At 42.2% G+C, this 21,246-nt stretch overlaps 1 protein-coding gene across 1 annotated transcript; it reads left to right on the forward strand.

Moving 5' to 3' along the window:
* Positions 1–1,827: 1,827 nt before the first annotated feature.
* On the forward strand, positions 1,828–17,155 carry LOC102786547 (matrix-remodeling-associated protein 5-like). The gene is made up of 11 exons (XM_006788608.3): positions 1,828–2,043; positions 2,209–2,338; positions 3,621–3,862; positions 4,078–4,229; positions 4,908–8,473; positions 9,583–9,724; positions 10,358–10,493; positions 10,802–11,992; positions 12,083–12,290; positions 13,028–13,249; positions 13,386–17,155. Exons 1-11 carry the CDS (start codon positions 1,850–1,852, stop codon positions 15,522–15,524), a joined length of 8,322 nt encoding a protein of 2,773 aa, XP_006788671.2. The 5' UTR covers positions 1,828–1,849; the 3' UTR covers positions 15,525–17,155.
* Positions 17,156–21,246: the final 4,091 nt, after the last annotated feature.

Here is a 21,246-nt window from a genome sequence, read left to right on the forward strand (position 1 = left end):
CACAGAAGGAGGTGTAATCTCCACATGGTGCCTGAAAATTAGAGAAATATTCAGTGGAACTTGAAAATATGGAAGCACATGTTACCAACAGAGGATCTCCCAATTAAGCAAGCTGCAGTTCAGCTTCTGCTTCAGTGTCCTTGAAAAAGTTGTGACACATCAGATGGATTAGAATAAGATGTAGATCCTAATGTGTACATCAGAGACAGCCTAAGGGCACAGGAGCCAATGAAGAGACAGAGGTCATGTCTTCTGTGTAATTTTTGGTATCATGGGTGCGTTTAATGGTTCGGTGAGGGTAATATGGTATTCTGTGTGCTCAGATTTTTTTTATTGCCCAATATATTTGATTAATATTACATTAAATTTAGTTAAATACAGAAGTTTATTATTTTTTTCACCAGAATAATCTTCTGGCAGAGTGGAGGAGCCAGCTTAATGAAAATAGGTCAAAGTCATATTTACTATAATATAGTAATAAGGAGGCTCAGATGGATACCTCATAGTTTGTTTCTTTAGACTGTATCCTATTAATGAGCTTATTTTTGATGTCAGATCAAATTACAATATTTTTCGTTCACAAATTTCCACATTTCTGCAGCTTAAATTTAAAAACTGTTCAGACAGGAAGATTATATGAAATAAGTAAAAGCCAGAATCCCTCACGAAATTAAATTTGTATAGAATAAATGCACTAAGTTAAACTTCTTAGAGAAGTTATAAGAGCCTTTATCCGACATAAGAGTTTGAAAATGAGTTTTGGCGTTATTTTCTGACAGCTACATGCATTTGCGAGGAGCAGCAGCCCGAACGCGGTAACTTGTTACCTCTGGGTTTCCGGAGAAAGCCCCTCCTTGGATGGACCCTTCTCCCCGAGCGTCACTCGGTGCACTTCAGTCCAGTCCCCCTTTCCAAATACACATCCACCGTCCCATACACAAACACACGCTCGCACACATTCACACAGCGCCAGACGCTTATGCAAATAGTCCGCTTGCCGCTCCTGCCGCTCTACTTTTGTAGAGACGCATGAAGAACTCTGGATGTTGTTAAAGTACTTTAAAAAAAAAAAAAAAGTTTTGTGGAGTTGGAAAAAAAGTGTCATCACTTTTCAGGATTTTCTTGGCTCTCTTCTAAGGTGATAACTTTCTTGGGAATTCACTCCCAAGTATCGGACCTGATGGGCGGATAAACTGCATAAATTTGCTTTTAAATTTCCGAACCGTGCAGCTGGATTAAAGTCAGCGTTTGATGGTTAGAATGAATAATTCCATTAAATGATTAAGTCCCCCGGACCGAAGGATTTCAAGGTATGTTGTGAAACGCGGTAAAAGAATCTATTTATCTCCAATGCTTCTTGCTCATCAGCATGATTTATTTAAATTTTAACTATAGGTCGAAAAGCTTTCTCATGTTTGGCTCTATAGTTGGTCTGTTGAATTTAAATGTTTGGCGTTTTTACGTTAATTTTGCGCTTGGGTGAGAGTAACAGAGCGAGCGAGGGAGAGGGCGGTGGGTATTTCTAGCCTCCTAATGCGCCTTTTGACTTAAACCTTCATTCATATATCGCATCAGCCACACAGCTAACTACTTAAGCACACGCATGCGCGTCTGTATGTCTTATACTTAAACATCTCACCTTTAAGACAGGTGCGGTGTTCCAGCATGGCTCTGTGGCTTGAGTATAAGTAAAAGTGTGAGGAGTAGCACTGTGGTCTCTACTTAAAAAAAGGAAAGAGGTTATTTTGACAGAAGTTGTTGGAGAAATTTTGGTGCTCTTTGCTTCTCTCCATTATTCCTGACTTCCTTTTCCTCTTTTGCAGTGATAGTGTACTGTCTCCTCTAGTAAATGAAAATGAACGGGGGAGTGAATGTGCTTGCGGCTTTACTGGCTCTCCTGATGCTGGCACTTGTTGTGCCCACGTGCAAGTCCTGCCCCAGGACCTGTAATTGCTACCAGGCCAACGAAGTCCACTGCACCTTCCGCTCGCTGCTCGCTATACCTCCCGGTCTGCCTGCACACACAAGACGCATAAACTTAGGGTATGGGAACACACATACATCCAAAACAACAAAGTATGCTGCTCACACATATCAGAGATAACGAGCTAAAGCTTTTTTGGGTGTTTTTTTCTTCTTTTTTTTTAAAATCAGTCAACACAGGAATTTTCTTTTTAAGTATACAGATGGTGTTTTGTTCTCTGGCAGGTTTAACAGCATCAGGAACCTCCATGACAGGTCTTTGGCTGGGTTAAGGAGGGTGGAGCTTCTGATGCTTCACAGCAATGACCTCCATCATCTTCCAAATGCAGCGTTCAGAGACATGAAATCGCTACAGGTAAACAGGAAGAGGAGAAAGACAATACTTCTGACCTTTCTCACTGGGGTTAGTGAATCTAATTGAACAGAGAGTGGGCAGTTTTATATATAAAATGCCAAATTACAACAAACAGTTGCCTCAACACCCCAGTGGGTAGGAGAGACAACATTTTGTGACAGTGGAGATAAAAAGTTACAATACAGTAGACCAGTAACATCTGAAATACTTGTAATTAACACTCTTGATAACACTCTAACTATGAGAGATGAACATTAAAACTGCTTGTCAAAGAAGGTTTCGGTTACTGATAACGCCAGTAATGTATGATTATCAAGATAAATAGTATTTGTCAAAAAGGTTTGGTGTAATTTAGAAACGACGCTACATTGATAAATGTGCCCAAATCCTGCAGTCATACTATTAATACCAAACTGATTCATTAGCTAAAGCTCTGATCTGCAAAACTAATCTAGAATTAATCAATCAAAGCGAACAGTCATCATTTCGTAGGTTCAAAACGTCAGCATTTTTTCCCTAATTTCTTTATAAGTGATGCATAATTTAGCAATCATCATTCGTTTCACTGCTTGGTGACAGGAAACACACTGGACATTTTAGAAGCAACCTGAGGGCAGAGTTAGCAGTCTGTGGGGAAGTGATATTACTCAACTAGCAATTGTTCCCTTCATCTCCCAGGCAGATGCTGATATATTTGCCATTCTGTGGTAATAGGATCCATATTTTCATGTGCTGACGTCTTCACATGCTTGATCCGTCAGCAGCTGGAACTCTTCCAGCTCAGTAGCCTCCCCAGAGGGCAGATTTAACGTAAGCCTCACAGAAACAAAATTCCACAACCTGATTTTCATGGTGTGCCTACTTAAATTTCTGGTGGGATCTTCACACATGGCTGGAATAGCGATAGATTTCTTACAGTTTCCTTTTGGGGAAAGTGCAAAATTTTACATTTGGATAATGAGAAACCCCGCCAGTTCTAGGATATCCTTCTAGTTTGACCCGATGCACAGCATGAATATTTCATCTGGATATGCTGCCAGCAGTAGCTTTGTAAATGTTTTAACTATTTTCTAGAAATCTTTGCTTGTATTTTTAAAAAAATTACTCAGGATCAGTTGTGTCTACTTGGATTTTTACACATCTCTTTATTCTCATGTTATAGACTCATGTTGCCAGCATGTGGTGTCCAGTAACCGACTTTTCTTTTCCTTTTAAATCAGCCTTAGATGTCTGTCCTAATCCTCCATTCCTTCTGCTCATTTCATTTCCTTTATTCCCACAGATACTAAAGCTAAGCTATAACAAGCTGAGAGAGATCTCTTCATCGCTGACCTTCTCTGGCCTGACCTCACTGCTCCGCCTGTATTTGGATCACAACCTCCTCCAGCACATCCACCCCCGGGCCCTGCTCCAGCTGCCTAGCCTCCGGCTGCTTCGTCTACAAGGAAACAGGCTGCATCAGCTGCACCCTCACACTCTATGCACATTGTCCCTACTGAATACATATTGCTTTTCCACACTCAGGTGAGCTTGTACACTTCAAACATTCAATGTAATAATCAGTGCAAGGGAAATCTGGTTTTAAAAGTATAACCAGATTTAGTTCTGCTGGTAGTCCTGAGAGTGAGGGCAACACAGTAATTGTTAACTTAAATTCAGTCCAAGCAGCCATCTGCTTTGATTCAGACTCTGCTTTCCCTCTGTTTTCATATCACTTTTTTCTTCTTCCCTTTCTTTAGACACCTGGACCTCTCCAACAACAGTCTAACCACCCTGCCCAAAGACGCTTTAGTAACAGCACCTCTGCTGGAAACTCTTATGCTGCAGGCTAATCCGTGGAGCTGTGACTGCAGGATGAACTGGTTTCTTTCTTGGACTCTGGCTCACCCAGGTGACTGCCATTCTTAAAAAAATAATTTGTTCACGCTTATTGTTTTGTCTCTCTAATGTGTTCAGGAGAAGAAATAGATAAGGTGAGAAGGAACATTGGGAACGGACTGAGAAACAGAAGATTGTTTTGTTGATATTTCCACGTTATAAGCCGAGACCGAGAGCTGCATGCCAAAACCATTCATTTTAATGCATCTGGTTTTGTTATCTGAGAACCTTTGACCACTACTGCCCTCCACCTGCTTTTTGTCACAAATTATTCATTGTTTCTCCCCATTATCTTCCAGTGTGTTTTGTGGCTGTTATTGAGATGTGAGAGAAAGCTGGGTTGTGAAATGTGTCTCATTGATATGCCAGACTTAACTTGCCATGACTAATCCATGATGACAGCACTGATGTGTGTCCGCTGAAATATAGGCTAATGATTCCTGTGTAGTAATGAAGTGATGCATATTTCTGATTTATGTGTAAATTAAGTAACCATACCTAATTAGTAAGAGATATAAAGTGTAATCAATGCTTAAAATATGCTGCCATGACTAATAAATGACTATAATATGCAGTTATATGTTGAAAGAGCTAAAACGTGCAATTGTGTATTTGCATAGCTGCTATAACATTAGATATGGTAAGGCTGTCTTTTGTGATATCATTTTCTCTGTTTCCCTCTTTCAATTAGGCTTGATGAAATGTCCTGGTGGCCCACAGTGTCCATTATGTACATCCCCCAATTCACTTCAAGGGCAGGGCTTGCTTGAACAGACTGCTTTAACGTGCAATTCACCAGTGATCCCGTCCCCAGGAAAAGAGGCACCTTTAGGGACAGAACCCAGTGAAATTAAATCAAGTGAGACCTTCAGAGAGCCCTTAGGCAGTGCCTCACTGGGTTTGTCTGATCAGCAAGGGTACAGTGTTGATCTGAGTTGCAACATCACTCAATCATCCGACTCCCAAGATATTGCTCCTCCTCCAGATCTCTCCGTGTCCACATCTTCTCCTCTTCCTCTCGCTCTCTCGCTCTCTCTGGAGTGCCCCGTGGAGAGACAGAGCTATGAGAAACTTTGGAGGATTCTGGCTTACTACAGCGAGACTGCAGTTCGCCTCGAGAGGGAGATCATGCTGAGTAAATCCCCAGCGTTGGCCTACCGCTATAGGCAGGCAGCAGAGACAGATGGATATTATCACACTGGAGTCAAAGCTTCTGTTAAAGCCAGGCCTCAGTGGTTAATGCAGCCAGCTATTAGCATTCAGCTAAACAGAGCGCAGTCTAATGGACATAAGGTTCAGCTTATATACTCAACAAGAGTTTCTGCTCATCTTGACCCTACCTCTCAACTCTCATCATCCTCTGCTGCTTCTCACCCTTGGGTGATGATTTCAACTAATCATACTACCACAGCACTGGCAGCAGTAGCAGGCAGTAAAGTACAGCTACCCTGCCCAATTCTCACTTCTGGCAACCCCAAAGCACAGTGGATTCTCCCAGATGGATCTGAACTCCTCTCCCCCTCTAGCACCCTAGATGGCAGGCTCCGGGCTTCAGGCTTTGTTTTACTGCTACAAAATGTACAACTGTCAGATGCTGGGATTTACTACTGCGTTGCCAGGGCTGGAAGGGACGTAGATGTTCTTCCTCTGCATCTGGCAGTGGAGGAGTCCTCTGTTCCGCATTTAGGAGAGCAAGTGGGGCCTCCTGTCACAGGGACAGTTGGAGAACCTGTCAGTTTGCCTTGCAGGATGTCTGGTTCACCAGAGCCTTATTTAAGCTGGATTTTGCCAAATGGAAATGTGGTACGCCGAGGAACTGCTGTGCCAGGTGGACTCACCATAGAAACAAATGGGAGTCTCTATCTGCCTAACCCCTCCCTGAGGGATGGTGGTCATTACCGCTGCACTGCAGTCAACCACTATGGTAGAGATGCTCTGTCAGTGCAGCTGATATTAAATTCACAGCATATCCCTGCGCTTAGGACTTCGTTTCCCAGAGGACCACAGTCTGCTGCTGGCCGGTCAACCAGGATAAGAGCTCCTTTATTACGTGACATGAATGAAGGATCAGGGGACGGAGAGGAAGTGGAAGAGGCGACTGTTGGAAATAGAAAACGCCCAGTGTTGTTTCAGGGACCCCCAAACAGACGCTATCCCATTGGAAACCCACGAAGACGTGGGCCTGTAAGAGAAGGCTCCCGGAGACGAGGCGGTGCAGCTTTTTCATCCACAGAGCAGAGAAGAAACCTCTTTGAGAACAAACGTAGAGTTAGCACAAGCAAAAAAAAGATAGATCCACAGAAATGGGCTGACCTTTTGGCTAAGATACGTCAAAGGACTGCTCTCGCTAATCGTGGCCAACTTATCAAAACAGAAAAGCCCACAGCTGCACCGGTCCAAGAAGCTGAAGACAGAGTCACAATAGAACACGAGGAAGATGATGATACAGATAGAGGTAGAGGTCAGGGAGCAGGACTGGAAGCAGAAACTGAAGGGTCGTCTGTTGATGATATTATTCTTCAGGAGGAAGAGTTACAACCCATTCAACCTGTTAACACAGGAAGCCAGACAAAAACAGAGATAAAAACAGAGACTGAAACAGACTCTGAGACAGAAGAAGGTACAGAGAGGTCAACAGAAAAACAGATAGAGAATGAGACAGACACACTCAAGCAGGCAGAGATACCGGGTTCACAAACACAGACAGCAGCAAACCCAGTGACACGGAAAGAACCGGTCACATCTTATCCAGTGTCAGGAACAAATGAAATTGTCCCAAAACCAGTTGAAGGAGATGAGCGAGAAGTGAACCCCAATCCATCAAGAACGAGACCACAGAATCCCCGACAGCGGTTCTTCCCTAATTTGGTGCCAAACTCCCGCCCCCAAAGACCTCGGAACTCACACAGGAAGATTGGACAGCGGAGACGAATCATCAACAGGCCCAGGGTGCAACTTTTGACCCCAAACCAACGTCCCCTGGAACCCACAAACCCAATAACCCCTGCTGTGACACCTGACACCACTACAAATCAAATCAATATGTTGTCGCTGGTCTCAGCAGCCACATCTGCGGGAATTTTGTCGACACAGAGAGACCATATTAAGACTGCTCCAAACGATGTTGCTCTGAATCTTTTTGACTCTACTTCATTATCTTCCTCCCCCTCACAGACTCCCTCCCCCTCGTATACAAACAGATACACACCTACAGCTATAATGACTCACTCAGGCAAGAGACCAGACAGGGAAGAGATACCAGACAGTGAAGAGTCCACTCTTTTCAGCACACCAGCACCCACTCATTCTAATTTTGTCATTTCAGAAACACATGTGCCAGGCACACATACCTTAGCACACAGTATACACAAACACACAGAAACACAAACAGCCTTAGGCAAGCATATTGACACACCCCCAAACAAACACAGTGAAATGCTGGGGAAGAATTTTGTGAGTATACTATATGAGTCTTCCTCTCCAGCAACTCACTCCTCCCTTGTTTCAGTTTCCAGTGCAGCTACTGCAAAAACCATAACAAATCCTACAACTGACCCTAAAAAGGTTTATTCTAATGCAAATGCCAGCAGCTCTAAAAGTACATCTTCTGCTATGACTAATGAGTACAAGCTTCCCACAACAACTGCAATTAATCCTAGGACTACAAGTTCCACCATATTTGCTAAGACTATTATTCCAACATCTAGCACTACCAGACATACTGCAAGTGCTTCTACCTCTGCTACACCTATTCTTACATCTACTACTCCCGCTACTATTTCTGTAGTTGAACTCTTTACCACTACAATAAACCCTAATAATAATGCTTTTATTTCAACTACTACTGATACTAGCACTACTACTAGTAGTTCTTCAAACTCATTCATTGCTACCTCCCGATTTCTTAACCCTCCATCTACTGCTACTGCTTCTACTACATCTGAAACTACTAAAACTACTACTACTACTACCACTACTCCAACATTTACAGTTTCAGCCAAAATTCCCTCAACTCCTAGGGCAGCTACGCCTAGCACACTTTCCAGTACCGCTGCAATAATGACATCAGCAAATACCAAAACATCATCCCGGGAGAGGCCAAGCATCGACCTAGCTGACCCCAGAGAGAGGCTTGCCTCTGGTGCTCCAAACCAGAGTCGGCCCCCCACTGACTGGAAAAACGCCGGCGCTAATTCGATTCCAGATTCACACAGCAGCAGGACTAACTGGTCCCCTTCATTCCCTGTGGCACCTGGGGTGAGTCCAAATGAATTCAAATAACATTTCCATTTTATAGGTAGTGCTACCCAAAATGGGTTTTAAGGCAAGCACACACACACACACACACACACACACACACACACACACACACACACACACACACACACACACACACACACACACAGTACAAAGAGAATAACAGGACTGCCATTTGTTCTTTTCTAGTGTTAATTCAATTGCAAATTAATGTTTTCCAATTTTTACTTGCTTTTAGTCATTTAGTAATTTATGCAGTGGGTAATTTCTTTAAGTGCACTTTTAAATGTAATTTGCAGTTTATATACACACAACTCACATTAACATTTCTTTACCAAGTGAGTGCCTCTGATGCTCCAAACCAGAGTTGGCTGACCCAGAAAAAACAACACACACACACACACACACACAGACACACTACACCCAACTCTGCAAGCCCTTGGGGCAAAATCTGGATCTCCAAACAGTCTAATCTCTATCCACATGACATGCAATTAAAATTAAAGGATGTTTATGACAATTCTCCAATTTCATGGATTCTCCAGAGCTCTGTCAGAGATCTAAAGAAAAAAAACAAAATTAAAAACACGTGTTCCACAATCAATAGCATTATGTGTTGTTATGCATTATGTGAGTCTAATCCCATGGGATTTAAAGTAATCAATTGTTAATTAATTTACAGGCCTTGTTGGCAAGCCTCAGTAGATTAAACAGGTCTGTCTGAGATCACTGTGAAGCTATATTATATATCTTATTCCACAATATCCTTAAAATTTTCTCACTATTTAATAAAAAAAGAGCAATAAGAAACATTTTACAAACTGGCAGTTTTTAAGCCCCTGTGAATCAGACTTTTCATGCTGATTCATAACTTCACAAATGTGTTTTAATTTGCCTGCTTGCTGTAGGTTGTTGGAACTCCTCCAGTCACTGGCTATTTAGTTAAGAAAATGAAACTCAAAGGCCAACATAATTCAGGCCAACATAATGAAACATTTTAAACTTGTAAAGTTTAAAATGTTTCATTAGTGAATCCCAGATATCTTTAAAGGTTTGAATATTTTAAAGGAGTAAAATTCATTATCCAGTGATTTAATGTGCTCTTGTAGGCTCCAGTCGTGAAATCCAGACCAAGGATTGCAGACCCACACGTCAGGACAGTGTCATTCCCAGCAGAGAGCACTGCCAGGCTGACTTGTGAAGCTAAAGGAGAACCAAAACCCACCATCACGTGGATTAAAGTCGCCACAGGTGTGCACACTGTAGCATGCATTTATTCTAACATACCTTAAACAAAACACCCTGAGCTATGTCAGTGTGTAATCCAGTTTACCGCCACTTTAAATCTGTTGCATAAACTCAAATCATGGAACAGGCTTCATGTTTATTCTTTTAATTTTGCTGGAAAACGCAGCAGTGCTTATTTCGCATTCACCAGTTTATTGCATATGTGCATGTCTGTATGGTATGGTCTAAAATCTATTGACTTTGCATTTAAAGCAGAGTAATTAAAGGTTTACACTCTGAGGTCACTAATGCTAAAGGAAGTAAGCCTCAGCTTTAATATGTGCTATGAATGAATACAAACACATTTTACTGTGATGAAAAAACCCCCATTAACAACCAGCATATACACTGGCATGGACACAATAGGCTTTTCTCTAGCTTGCCATGTGGGAAAGACATCGCAAGCAAGTAATGGAACATTTTGTGCACTGCATCGCTGACTTTACTTCATGCTGTGCCATTTGGTGTGCCCCCGTTCCTCCTTTCCTCTCTGTCTCTTTCTCACCCTCTTAATGTTTTTCCTCACTCTCTTTGCTCGTTGCTGCTCTTTGTGTGTGTCTGTCTGTCTTACTCTCTTGCTGTCTGTCTTTCACTCAGGAGCGGTGATGTCAGTCCACTCCAGAGCTCAGCGTTTTGAGGTCCTGTCAAATGGCACCCTTGTTATCCAGAATATTCAACTGCAGGACAGGGGCACATACATCTGCAGTGCACAAAGCATGCTGGGTCGTGATAGGTGAGGTTACTGATATATGTTATGCATACAGTATGGTTGTGTAATGACAACAGGGAACAGTATTTTAATATTAATGACATCAGCCTACAGTAATGTGCAATTAAATTACTCAGCATAACTGTGGTGCAGTTATGCTTGTTGAGTCTGTTGTTATAACAGCAAACAGTGACATACGCAGTAATGCAAATCTGTATATATAAAGTATGATTTGGTGTCTCTTATGTGATTTCTGATAGAGTCATGCATTGTGTGTTTGCCTTTACATATTTCATAAATTGAGGGTTTTTTGCCTGTCTTCTTCATGGCAGGTTGCTAACGACCCTGGAAGTTTGGACTCGCCCCCCTCGTATGCAGCTGGCTAGTTACAGAGAAGCCACCATTCATCAGGGCGGAGAAGTGCACTTGGAGTGCCAAGCGGATGGTGTTCCCGCCCCTCTGCTCTCGTGGGTTCTGCCAGATCGTTCTGTCATGACATCCGCTGGCCCCTCCACCAGTCGAATCAGCGTGGACACGAATGGAACTCTTCATATCTCAGTAACTTTACCCAGTGACCGAGGAGTGTATCGCTGCGTGGCCTCCAACTCAGCTGGTGCTGCCAGCACCTCTGTGCGTGTACACGTGTCCTCGTTACCTCCGGTGATACAGCAACCCAGAGAGGAACACCTGCTCTTGTCTCCGGGGAGGCCAGTTTATGCTCACTGCTCAGCCCGAGGTGGCCCTCCACCAACTCTCCGCTGGCGAATCCCAGATGGGACCCTTGTTCGCCCATCCCAGTTTCTCCACGGCAACCTCTTTGTCTTGACCAATGGGACACTGCATATTCGAAAAGTCGGGCCAAAGGATTCTGGGAGCTATGAGTGCACAGCAAGTAATGCTGTGGGGACCGATAAGAGAATAGTGAAGTTAAAAATTGAAGGGGGAGCAGAAGGAGAAAGAAGACAGGGAGAAGTAAGTCATAAAGGAGTAAAAGCTGTTGCTACTGAAAGACCACCTTCTTCATCACTCATTAATGACACAGGTCTGAGTATCTCTAACCAGCCCTCAAATCCATTTAGCTCCCCTATATCTCCCTCGGAAAAATCCAAGACGTCGCTCACCTCAAGCTCTTCTCACTCCTCATCTAACCCTTACCGGTCCTCGAACTCATCACCTAAATTTAATAAAACAATTACTGCCTCCCACACACACTTTACCAGTGCCAAAAAAACAAATTCTTCTTCTCTTTCCCCACCCTCCACGGGGTCAATAAATAAGAATAAAGTCTCACCCAGTATAACCAACACAAGAGTTGCTTCCCCTACAGACAGGAGAGCCTCTACTGTTTTGAATCCCTTGCTCCTCTCCCCTTTTAGCAAAGCCCGTATTATTTCTACATCACCATCTAGTTCTACTGTCCCACAAGGGGGGATTTTACAGCTTCACTGCTCCGTAACTGGCAACCCAACCCCTATCATTATTTGGAGGACCCCCAGCAGGAAGCTAGTGGACCAGCACTTCAGGTACTGGGAATGCCCACATTTGTATCACTACATATGTTGTTGATTTTAATAGCACTTCATCTAATTTAATTATCTACGTTTGAATGAAAGTTTTGACCGGCGTTTGAAGGTGCATCCTAACGGTACCTTGTCAGTCCAAGCTGTAACGGAGAAGGATGCTGGAGACTACCTGTGCATTGCACGGAACAAGGTCGCAGATGATTATCGCCTCCTGCGTGTTACTGTAGCTGCGAAACCCGCCACGATTGAATCAAAACAACTGCTCACTAAGATGGTGTCAGTCGGGAAACCACTGAAGGTGAGCAGAAAAACAGAAATGTAATTAAATTGCAATTCTCAGTCGCTTCTGATGCAAAGTTTGTTTGATAAATGCACACAAGCGATTAATATTTTATTTCCAGTCTGTGTTTCTCACTCAATTTCATTTGAATCTGGGTTGTTATCAAGTTATAGTGTTTGCGCTGCATATTTCCCGTGAAATAATTCAATTCATTCATTCATTTTATGCTGTATCGTTTAAAATATTTGGCAAGAAATGTCTAAATCTGAACTGTCCCTTTCTTATATAAGTTTACTGTTGAGTTTTAGTGCTTAGAGTTATTTCGTGCCAGGGTTGGTATATTTGAGTCCTAAAGTTCAGGTTTTAAGCTGGGATCTAAAAATGTTTTATATTATTTGGGTCAAAAAAGAAAGAAAAACCTGCCGACTCATAAATGTGCAGCTATGAATCATCAGCAGTGTTTTTCAGCAGAAAATAAAGCACACATCAATATTTAAAGGCTTGGTGAAAAATAATGTCAAGACAAAAAAACAAAGCAAGTGTGGGATTTTTAAAAATAATTATTTTAATTTAAAGATTTATGAGCTGTGTTTTAGTGTGAGTGTGAAATTTGTGGTGGCTTAGATGTGTTTTAGAGTGCAGCATGTAGTTGTTATTTATCATTTATAATGTTTCTTACGACTTCAGCTTTCATCCCAAACAAAAAGTCAACAACCTTTTAAATCATGCATCACTGGAACACTGATCCTCTGCAGGTGGACTGCCAGGCATCAGGGCTGCCTGACCCAGCTGTCCACTGGACCTTACCAGATGGAACCATGGTGAACAGCGTGTTGCATGGGGAAGACAGAGGAGGCCGAGAACAACGACTAACAGTGTTCAGCAATGGGACGTTACTGGTTCCAGCAGTAAGCGCTGGAGAAGGAGGAGAGTATACGTGTTATGCTGAGAATCGAGGCGGCTACGACACCATGAAGGTAAGACAAGTAATTTCTTCATCATTTTAATTAAATGTCTTTGTCATGAGCTGCATGAGTTATGAGTGCTTTCAAACTGAAGCTTTTACACAACTAAAAACACTAAACAATTCAATCATCTGTTCACCCCTTCAAGGTCAAAGTAAAGGTTATGATGACATCTGTTCCAACTTTTACTGATGACAGAAGCTACCATGTCATGAAAGTGCGCCAGGGAGCAACAGCCCGAATTCCCTGCCGAGCCACAGGAAACCCTACCCCTACAGTGACGTGGTTCAACCCTGCAAACCGTGTTATCCCACAAAGTTTAGGATCTGGTTATTATTTTGAACGAGTAGTGGTGGTTTCAAATGGCACTCTGGAGGTGCGCGTAGCTCAAAAGGTCGACACGGGAAACTATACGTGCCAAGCAAGCAACTCAGCTGGGGAGAGGAGCAGGGTGGTCAGGCTTGAGGTGGAGACGCCTACCTATGGATTGCATGGCCGAGTGGAAGGAGGAGGTTGGAGCAATAACAGTGGAACTGACACCAGATCAGGGGACAACATTAACAATGGGGGGATAATCCGCTATGGATTGTCTGGAATCACAGACAAGCTGCATAACAACAGCAGCAGCAATGACAACGATAATGAGAGGATAAGAAACATTGTACCAAGCAGTGGTGTTAATTTGGCAATCAGTAGCTCTAATCCTGTCCTTAAGAATGATAGTCAAAATGGATTTAACGGGCTTGTGAGTGGAATTACAACAAAACTAAGCAGTAGCGTAATCAGCGTGGGGGTGAACCGTGCAAGGAATGTAAGCACTAAAGCAGATAATACTGGAATTTATATGAATAGACCTAGTCTTATACACAACAGCAACAGTGTAGGTAACAGTCGCAGCACAGTTAGAGAAGGTAGTGCTGAGAGAAATCCTGCACGGAATATCAATGAAGTCATTGCAGGAAAGGCTAGTAATGACGCTAATACGAGCGGAGAAAATGGCAGGTTAAGTGGTAATTCGAGAAATGCTGGAGGCTTTAGTAGCACTGTGTCTAATAAAGCAGTTGGGACAAGCACACACAGAGGGGATGATTTTAATAGGAGCAGTAATCTAGGAAGGACCGACAGCAGAAATGGTGGTGAGTTAAGTAGTAATACTGATGCTAAAAACTCCCCCAACACAGTACTGGGTGTAGCAACGGCGGTGAAGCAGCAAGCAGTTATAGGTCAAACTATTTTTTTGCCATGCCCTTCCCAAAATTCCCGTCAGTCGCGTCTGTTCTGGCTTCTGCCTGGGAATGGCATGTTGCCATCTCCCTACTATGGCAGTCGTCTTACTGTGCACCGAAATGGTACCTTAGAGCTGCGGGGTGTTCGAGGGAGTGATGGTGGTGTCTTGGTTTGTGTAGTGAGAAGTGAGAAAGGAGAGACAACAATGCGGGTGGAGCTGGAGGTGTCAGACCGGCAGGAGGAGGTCAGATCTCCACACAGGGAAGAAAGGGTTGGTTTAACTAAGGTGCCGCTCTCAAGAGGGTTAGTGGAATCAGAGCAGTCCTTAAGCTCAAAGCCAGCGTCACCTGTGCTTTACCCGAGAATCTCAGTTACTGAAAAGCCTCGGCAAAGTGCAGTGAGATTGCCTGCACCACCTCACCCAGTTGGCCCCCCATCCTCAACTGGCACTGCCTCAGTGCCCGCTGTGATCACCCAAACAGCCTCTCTTGTGAGCATCATTAATGGAGAGACCCTTCACCTACCTTGCCCTGCTTCTCAAACACCTGGATTTACCCGTGGCTCATTCACATGGACCATGCCCAGTGGCAAGGTGCTGTCCCAGGGTGAGAGTGGTGATTCAGGCCGTTACTTAGTCCAAGAGGATGGAGCATTAACAGTGCAGCAGGCCTCTGTGTTCGACCGTGGCACCTACACCTGCAGATCCACGAGTTATGACTCTTCCTCAGTTTCACTGATCACAGTTCCTGTTATTGTCATCGCCTACCCTCCGCGCATCACAACAGGCCCCTCCCCTGTGACCTACACCCGCCCCGGTGTCGCTGTGGAACTGCCCTGCCTGACCATAGCAACACCCCGGGCGACAGTTACCTGGGAAACACCAGACTTGATGCAGCTGAAGGTCATGGCTCAGCCTCGCATTTATGGGAACCGCTATCTTAGCCCTCAGGGTTCTTTAGTGATACAAAAACCGACAAGCATGGATACAGGATTTTACAAATGCACCGCCAAAAATGTGATAGGGGTGGACACCAAGGCAACCTACCTGCATGTTATATAACTGGATGAGACAACAATACACGCATACACAATGTCATGTAATAGAAGCACAGAGACTTCACTTCTTTGTACTGGTGTATAACCTGTTTGAGTGCTTATACTCTGTGTCCCTGATGCCCAAAGAAACTGCAAACCCCTGTGTGGGAGATACTGATAACTCTCAGAAAGGACACATTGCTGATATACAGTTTATGTCTCATTTATGTATTTGAGGTTTTGAATCAGGGGTTGAAAAACAGGTACAATCTTTCATGCAGGTGATCTACACATTTAGTGCTCATTTCATCATTGTTGCAAAAATGCTGCATTTTTTCCTGCAGAAATGGTCTTGTTTCCCCACCGTGTGCTAAAATGCAAGAAAGGGGGAATAAGAGCAAAATGAATTGTTCACCAATACAATAACATCTTTTCTTTGAGTGTTTATTTGTAAAATGTAAAAACATTTTCAACCCTCGTGTGAAAGATCAAAATGCGCTATATCCATTTAACACCGGCTCATTATTTAGCTTTAGTACTTTACATTTCTGCTCTAACACTGAACAACAATGTACTGCACAATGTAGTATAGCGATTTCACACTATGCACTGTGGCCCTCTGCCTTTTTAGACATGACCTTACCGAGGTGCATGTTAGCAAATGGATTGGACATTAAAAAGTCTTTAAACCAGCTGACTCTCTAGTCCAAAAACTGTGCAACGTCCATTTTACTCCAGTTTGCATTGATAATAACACAGGTTAGTTCATGAGTTCTATGAGTGGTTGGGCTGAAACCATTGGAGCATTTCCAGTAGCGAGAGTACAGCTGATGTAAGCCGTCTTTATCTCTGTGCTACATGTGATAAACAGCAACTTTTTTGCAATTTATATGTTAAACCGCTTATCTGCCGATAATGTTCTGCCAGCGACGCCACACAGCGTCGCACAACATGTCAGTTTTTCCTTCACAACTGTTTCCATTCACATAGGTACAAATGTAATGTCATATAATAGGATTGTGTTTCATCTGTTGTATATTTACAAACAATGTTCTTCTTGGGTTTAAAAATGTCATTTTAAAATGTTGTATTTTCACATACTAACTAGGTTGGATTTGTTGCGGTGGTCTATATGTAACAAACCAGGAAAAAGAAACGGATTTGGCGCCATTATTTGCACTGAACTGCTTTCGTTAACGCGTTTACAGGCATGTTGATGGAGGGCTTCAGTGTTATGATCTACTCGAAAAATTCTTCAGGACTTTGTACTCACCTTCTGATTCCATTACATTTTCACAGCACTAATGGAGCCGAACATACGGTACAAAACATTTATGTTTCAACAAAAGCCAGTTTTTGAAGAGTAATGTTCAGGATTATTGTGATATTAACTACTGTATAGATGTCTGTCGGTACAAGCACCTGTCTTACGCCTGTGCACAAAGCCAGGAGGTCATAGTTATATGTAGTCACTTAATCATTTTTTAAAAATATTGTCCTTAAATTATTTGCCTTGTACAAACTCTGTTGTTAGACGGTCTTAAAGGGAGAATTATTATTAAATATGAATATGTTTGAAGTCTCACTTGCCAGTGATGAATGCTTCCTAGACTTTTAATACTTTCATTTTATAAATAAAAATGGGAAAAAATGAAATGTCAGTGGTTGAGTTTTGTTCTGAAAAGCAGCATGGTGCAGACAAAGAGCGAGTGCTAGTTTTTGGAGTTAGAAGGAAAAAAGAAAACACCTCGTGGGAGGGTGGGAGCGCAGAAGGAAACTTTTCCTTGAGTGTATGATGAGAACAGAAACTCCTTATCCGTGGCTCAGCTGTCAGACGAGGAAATGGGGTCTTAACAGTAGATGAGACACATGTTGATGACATCATATTCGCCTCTCTGGGAAATGCAATAAAACTTCCAACAGCCTGCAGAGCAGCTCCACACGCCACCCTGCATGAGCTCACACCTGGTGTTTACACTGGGAGTCCAGTAAATAGGCGATGAATACTTTTGATTAATCCTGACCTTATGTACTGTATATACGAGCAGTGTGACGGTGCACTATATTGGCCATTATATAAAAAAAAATATTGGCAGGCAGCTAGAGTAAGGGAAAGCGAAGGAGTGCGAGCAAAATACCTCTGAACTGCTGCCAATGCCAAAACTGACGAAAATGCTGCACCAAGTAATTACTGCATGTTTTTTATTCTCTGGGCTGTCAACACAGCGTTCACACCATATTTACAGTATTTAGACTATTTTCACCTTTTTCAGCTGTGCACCACTTCTGCGTTTCAGTTTTGCATCGTGCTGTGAGGCAAAGGTTTATATCAACGCCACTCTCAAACCACAGTTTGAAAAAGTTTTTCTTTTTGCTTGCATGTTGCCATTTTTAATTTATATAATTTAGCGAGTGTAAAGTCACAGCACAGGACTTGTAACACAGTCCAGCACTATCCCTAGCCCTTGGGGCTAAGGCAACCCCATTTGGTTACTTTAGCACTCCTACATAGTCCACCAGTTGGCCCAGGGCAATTTTTTTTTATATACCTTATTTTTCATCACACAGGATTGTTAAGCCGTGGTTCCGAGTTAAATCAGGTCCAGCTTTATGTGAAAAGAGTTTTCAGCCTTTAAAAAGTTCCAAATGTTTTTTTCCTCTCTTTTTCTTTTCTTTTTCTTTTTTTTAGCCGTGGCCTTAATGCTCTGTGATTAGACCATTTAGTCCAAATGAATAAAATCAGCCCAAACTTGTCAATACTATTAGTCAGACCCGAGAAAATCAGAGCTGCTGAATAATTGAAGAAAAATGTTTCAAACAATGCGAAGCTGAAGCTTATTGATGTGAAGTAGTCCACTGATCAAAGGCGCCACTGATTAGAATCCTTGCAACGCACCACCCAATAACTTGGGGAGTTTGGTTTGAGTTCTGTGTCTAGAGAAAAATAAAGGGAACAGGACCAACAATAGAATTTTGTTTTGAGCTCCAGTACTAAAGAAGCCAGTTGTTTTCTGTGAAACATGTTTTGAATTATCTTCTTTATGACGCTGGAGAATTTCCATCCATTGTGGCACTTTGACTTAATGGTTCCATGTTTGTGGTCCCTTATATAATAATTTACTGCCAATCTCTTTTTGTGCAATTGCAAACATACAAGCATATAACTAACTAATTAAGCATCACCAAGGCATTCTATTTTGGATTTATTTTAGTTGCACTTTATTCTCTGAAATGACAAGATTACAGTGTGGGTACAAAGCTCTCGACTGGATTGAAATGCACGCAGTCCTGACGAGAAGAACTGTAATGTTGTCATTTAACAGCATGCCTGCAGTAGCATCATTACTACAACTGTCTGTGCATGTTCCTCAGATGCGAGGCTGATCTGATCAACTGCGGCTGCAATTTATGATGACAATTTCTTGTCTTTTATTTATGCTAATAGCATCATAGGGATAATATCTCAGCCCCATCAATGTTAATGAAACAATCATCAACTACTAACTAAAACACACTTTATAAGCATCAATATTGAACCCCTCACACTCCCACTGCTATACTACCTGGGAAATTGAAACGTACACAGAACACTTTGTAATGCAGAACCACTCATTGCTGCTACATCTGCTCACATTTTACATATTCATGTGGATAGTGTCATCACAAATTCGTCATGCCAGCTGAGTCTGGCATACTGACAAGATGCATGTCACGGTCCACCCAGCTTTCATGTTTGAATCACAGTGAAAAGACAGACAACAGCTAGTCATCTGTTTCTGCGTTCCTATTTCTCATTGTGTGTGTGTGTGTGTGTGCATGTGTGTGGTTAATGGAAAACACTCTCACAAAGAAAAACTTTTCCTTTTAATGAGTAAAGGCTCCTTCTCTGAAGGGTTTTTCTCACCGTGATGGGGAGTCACTTATCTGAACCACATGCGGAAGATATTTCAGACTCAGAATCTACTCTGCTACACAACTTGTAATCAGTAATGCAACGGCTGCATTACTCCACTTCTCCGCTGCACTTTATACCGTGAACGTATTACACCACTCGCTGAGAGGCCTCAGACAACTTCATTACTTTCCTGTCTTTAATGTTGCTTTAGAACAACAGTACACATTGGAGTGAAAAACACATTTTGTTTCAACGCCTCATTAGGCTGCCCATCACGAATGTGTTTTTCCATTTTTTCCCCTTAATTTTGCCACTCTAAAGGAAATAATAATGATATGAATGTATGAAAATGTTCTGAAGTCTTTCGTTTCACAGCAATAATGATTATATAACTGGAAATAATTGGAAAATTATTCCTGCATGGAAGAGCACTTGGGAAAAGCGTCGCTTTCCCTGTGGCTTTGTATGAGTGAATGCTTTTTTTTTTCTTTTTTTTCTTTTTTTACATTAATTCAGCTTGATGAGAGCTAGATGAGCTCTCTGTGATGTTATGTTAAAAGGGCAGCTCATCTAATCATATATGACTCCATCTACACTTATTATCCGTTATTTCATGTGTAAATTGGAGTGCCTATAATCTTTCATTCATATATAGTAGGTTTTCCATTGGGTATGACTCATATCCGCCTGCATTTAATAAGCCAGCAGGATGACTATTTTACTAAGGATCCACCTGTGCAGTAATGAGCTGATGGAAAAGAGAGATTAAGCTGAAGTGTGTGGGAGGAGGTGTACTGTAGCAATTATCTGGAACTTGACTTTGATTTTGTAACTCGTGCTTCAGTCAGCTGTTGTCTGATAGATTTCATAGACGTGACTTAATAGGAACACAGATGGTGACTTAGAATATGAGGGTTACGACCAGAAATTTTGAGCGCACAGAGCTTATAAACGTATGAGATTACAAAATACCGAGATTGAGAGATTGCAAAATATTATTATTTCACCAGCTCATATTGACTCATAAAAAGTACCTATACACTCAAAACATACGTCTAGTCACACATACTTCACACAGTGAAGTATCACTTCGTACAACAGTCTCTGTTTACAATAGCGCTTAGGCCCATTAGTAACTCATGCTAGTGTTAACAAACACTCTGTCCGCATCCACAGTTTTCTTGGCCGTATGTTTCTGTTGAGTCGAAAAGACATTCTCAGAAAGAGTGACCAGCCCAAAAGCTGTGAAAAATAATGGGATGTGACTTCACTGCATACCTGACCCATTTTAGCAGTTTTGTTTAATTCCTCTGTGACTTTAGCACTGAGGAAAAATGATTCTTAATAAAGCAGAAGTCCTTGAGTGTTTTGACCTACTGGCAATATTACATCTAAAAAACTTCATTCCCTTTCTAACAGCACTGATGCAACTTCAGAAGAAGCAGCACACCAACATGACTGTGATTCTTCTGAAAGCAGCCGAGAAATAATTCATCCAGCCAAGCCCATCAAAGAGCTGAGCAAGGTCCAAGGCCATGTGTTCTCAGTGTTGCTCAATTGAAACACATTTAATTCATGCAGAGTTATGCTGCCTTTTAAACATTTCATCTGAAAACACTGAACCTACATCTGCACTGCATCATCCCACATACCACATACAACCAAAAAATGTTATACTCATTCTCTTTTGGCTTATTAATCCCTCCCGTTTCCTCCAAAATACCTACGTTTAAGAATCGACTTCATAGCTTTTATCCGTCACTTTATTGAGCTAAAATGTCATAGCATTTAATATTTTGTAGTTATTTCTTAAATTTCTATGCTTTAATATCCTAAAGATAATGACATATGG

This window comes from Neolamprologus brichardi, chromosome 16 (genome assembly GCF_056152115.1).
Source record: "Neolamprologus brichardi isolate AB-2024 chromosome 16, ASM5615211v1, whole genome shotgun sequence".
Lineage (NCBI taxonomy): Eukaryota > Metazoa > Chordata > Actinopteri > Cichliformes > Cichlidae > Neolamprologus > Neolamprologus brichardi.

Bases quoted from the DNA above. Each gene is read 5' to 3' on its own strand.
- LOC102786547 (XM_006788608.3), top strand. From the start codon at position 1,850: ATGAAAATGAACGGGGGAGTGAATGTGCTTGCGGCTTTACTGGCTCTC. The intron at 2,044-2,208 runs GTATGGGAACAC...GTTCTCTGGCAG, and splicing joins ACAAGACGCATAAACTTAGG to GTTTAACAGCATCAGGAACC. The intron at 13,250-13,385 runs GTAAGACAAGTA...CACCCCTTCAAG, and splicing joins GCGGCTACGACACCATGAAG to GTCAAAGTAAAGGTTATGAT.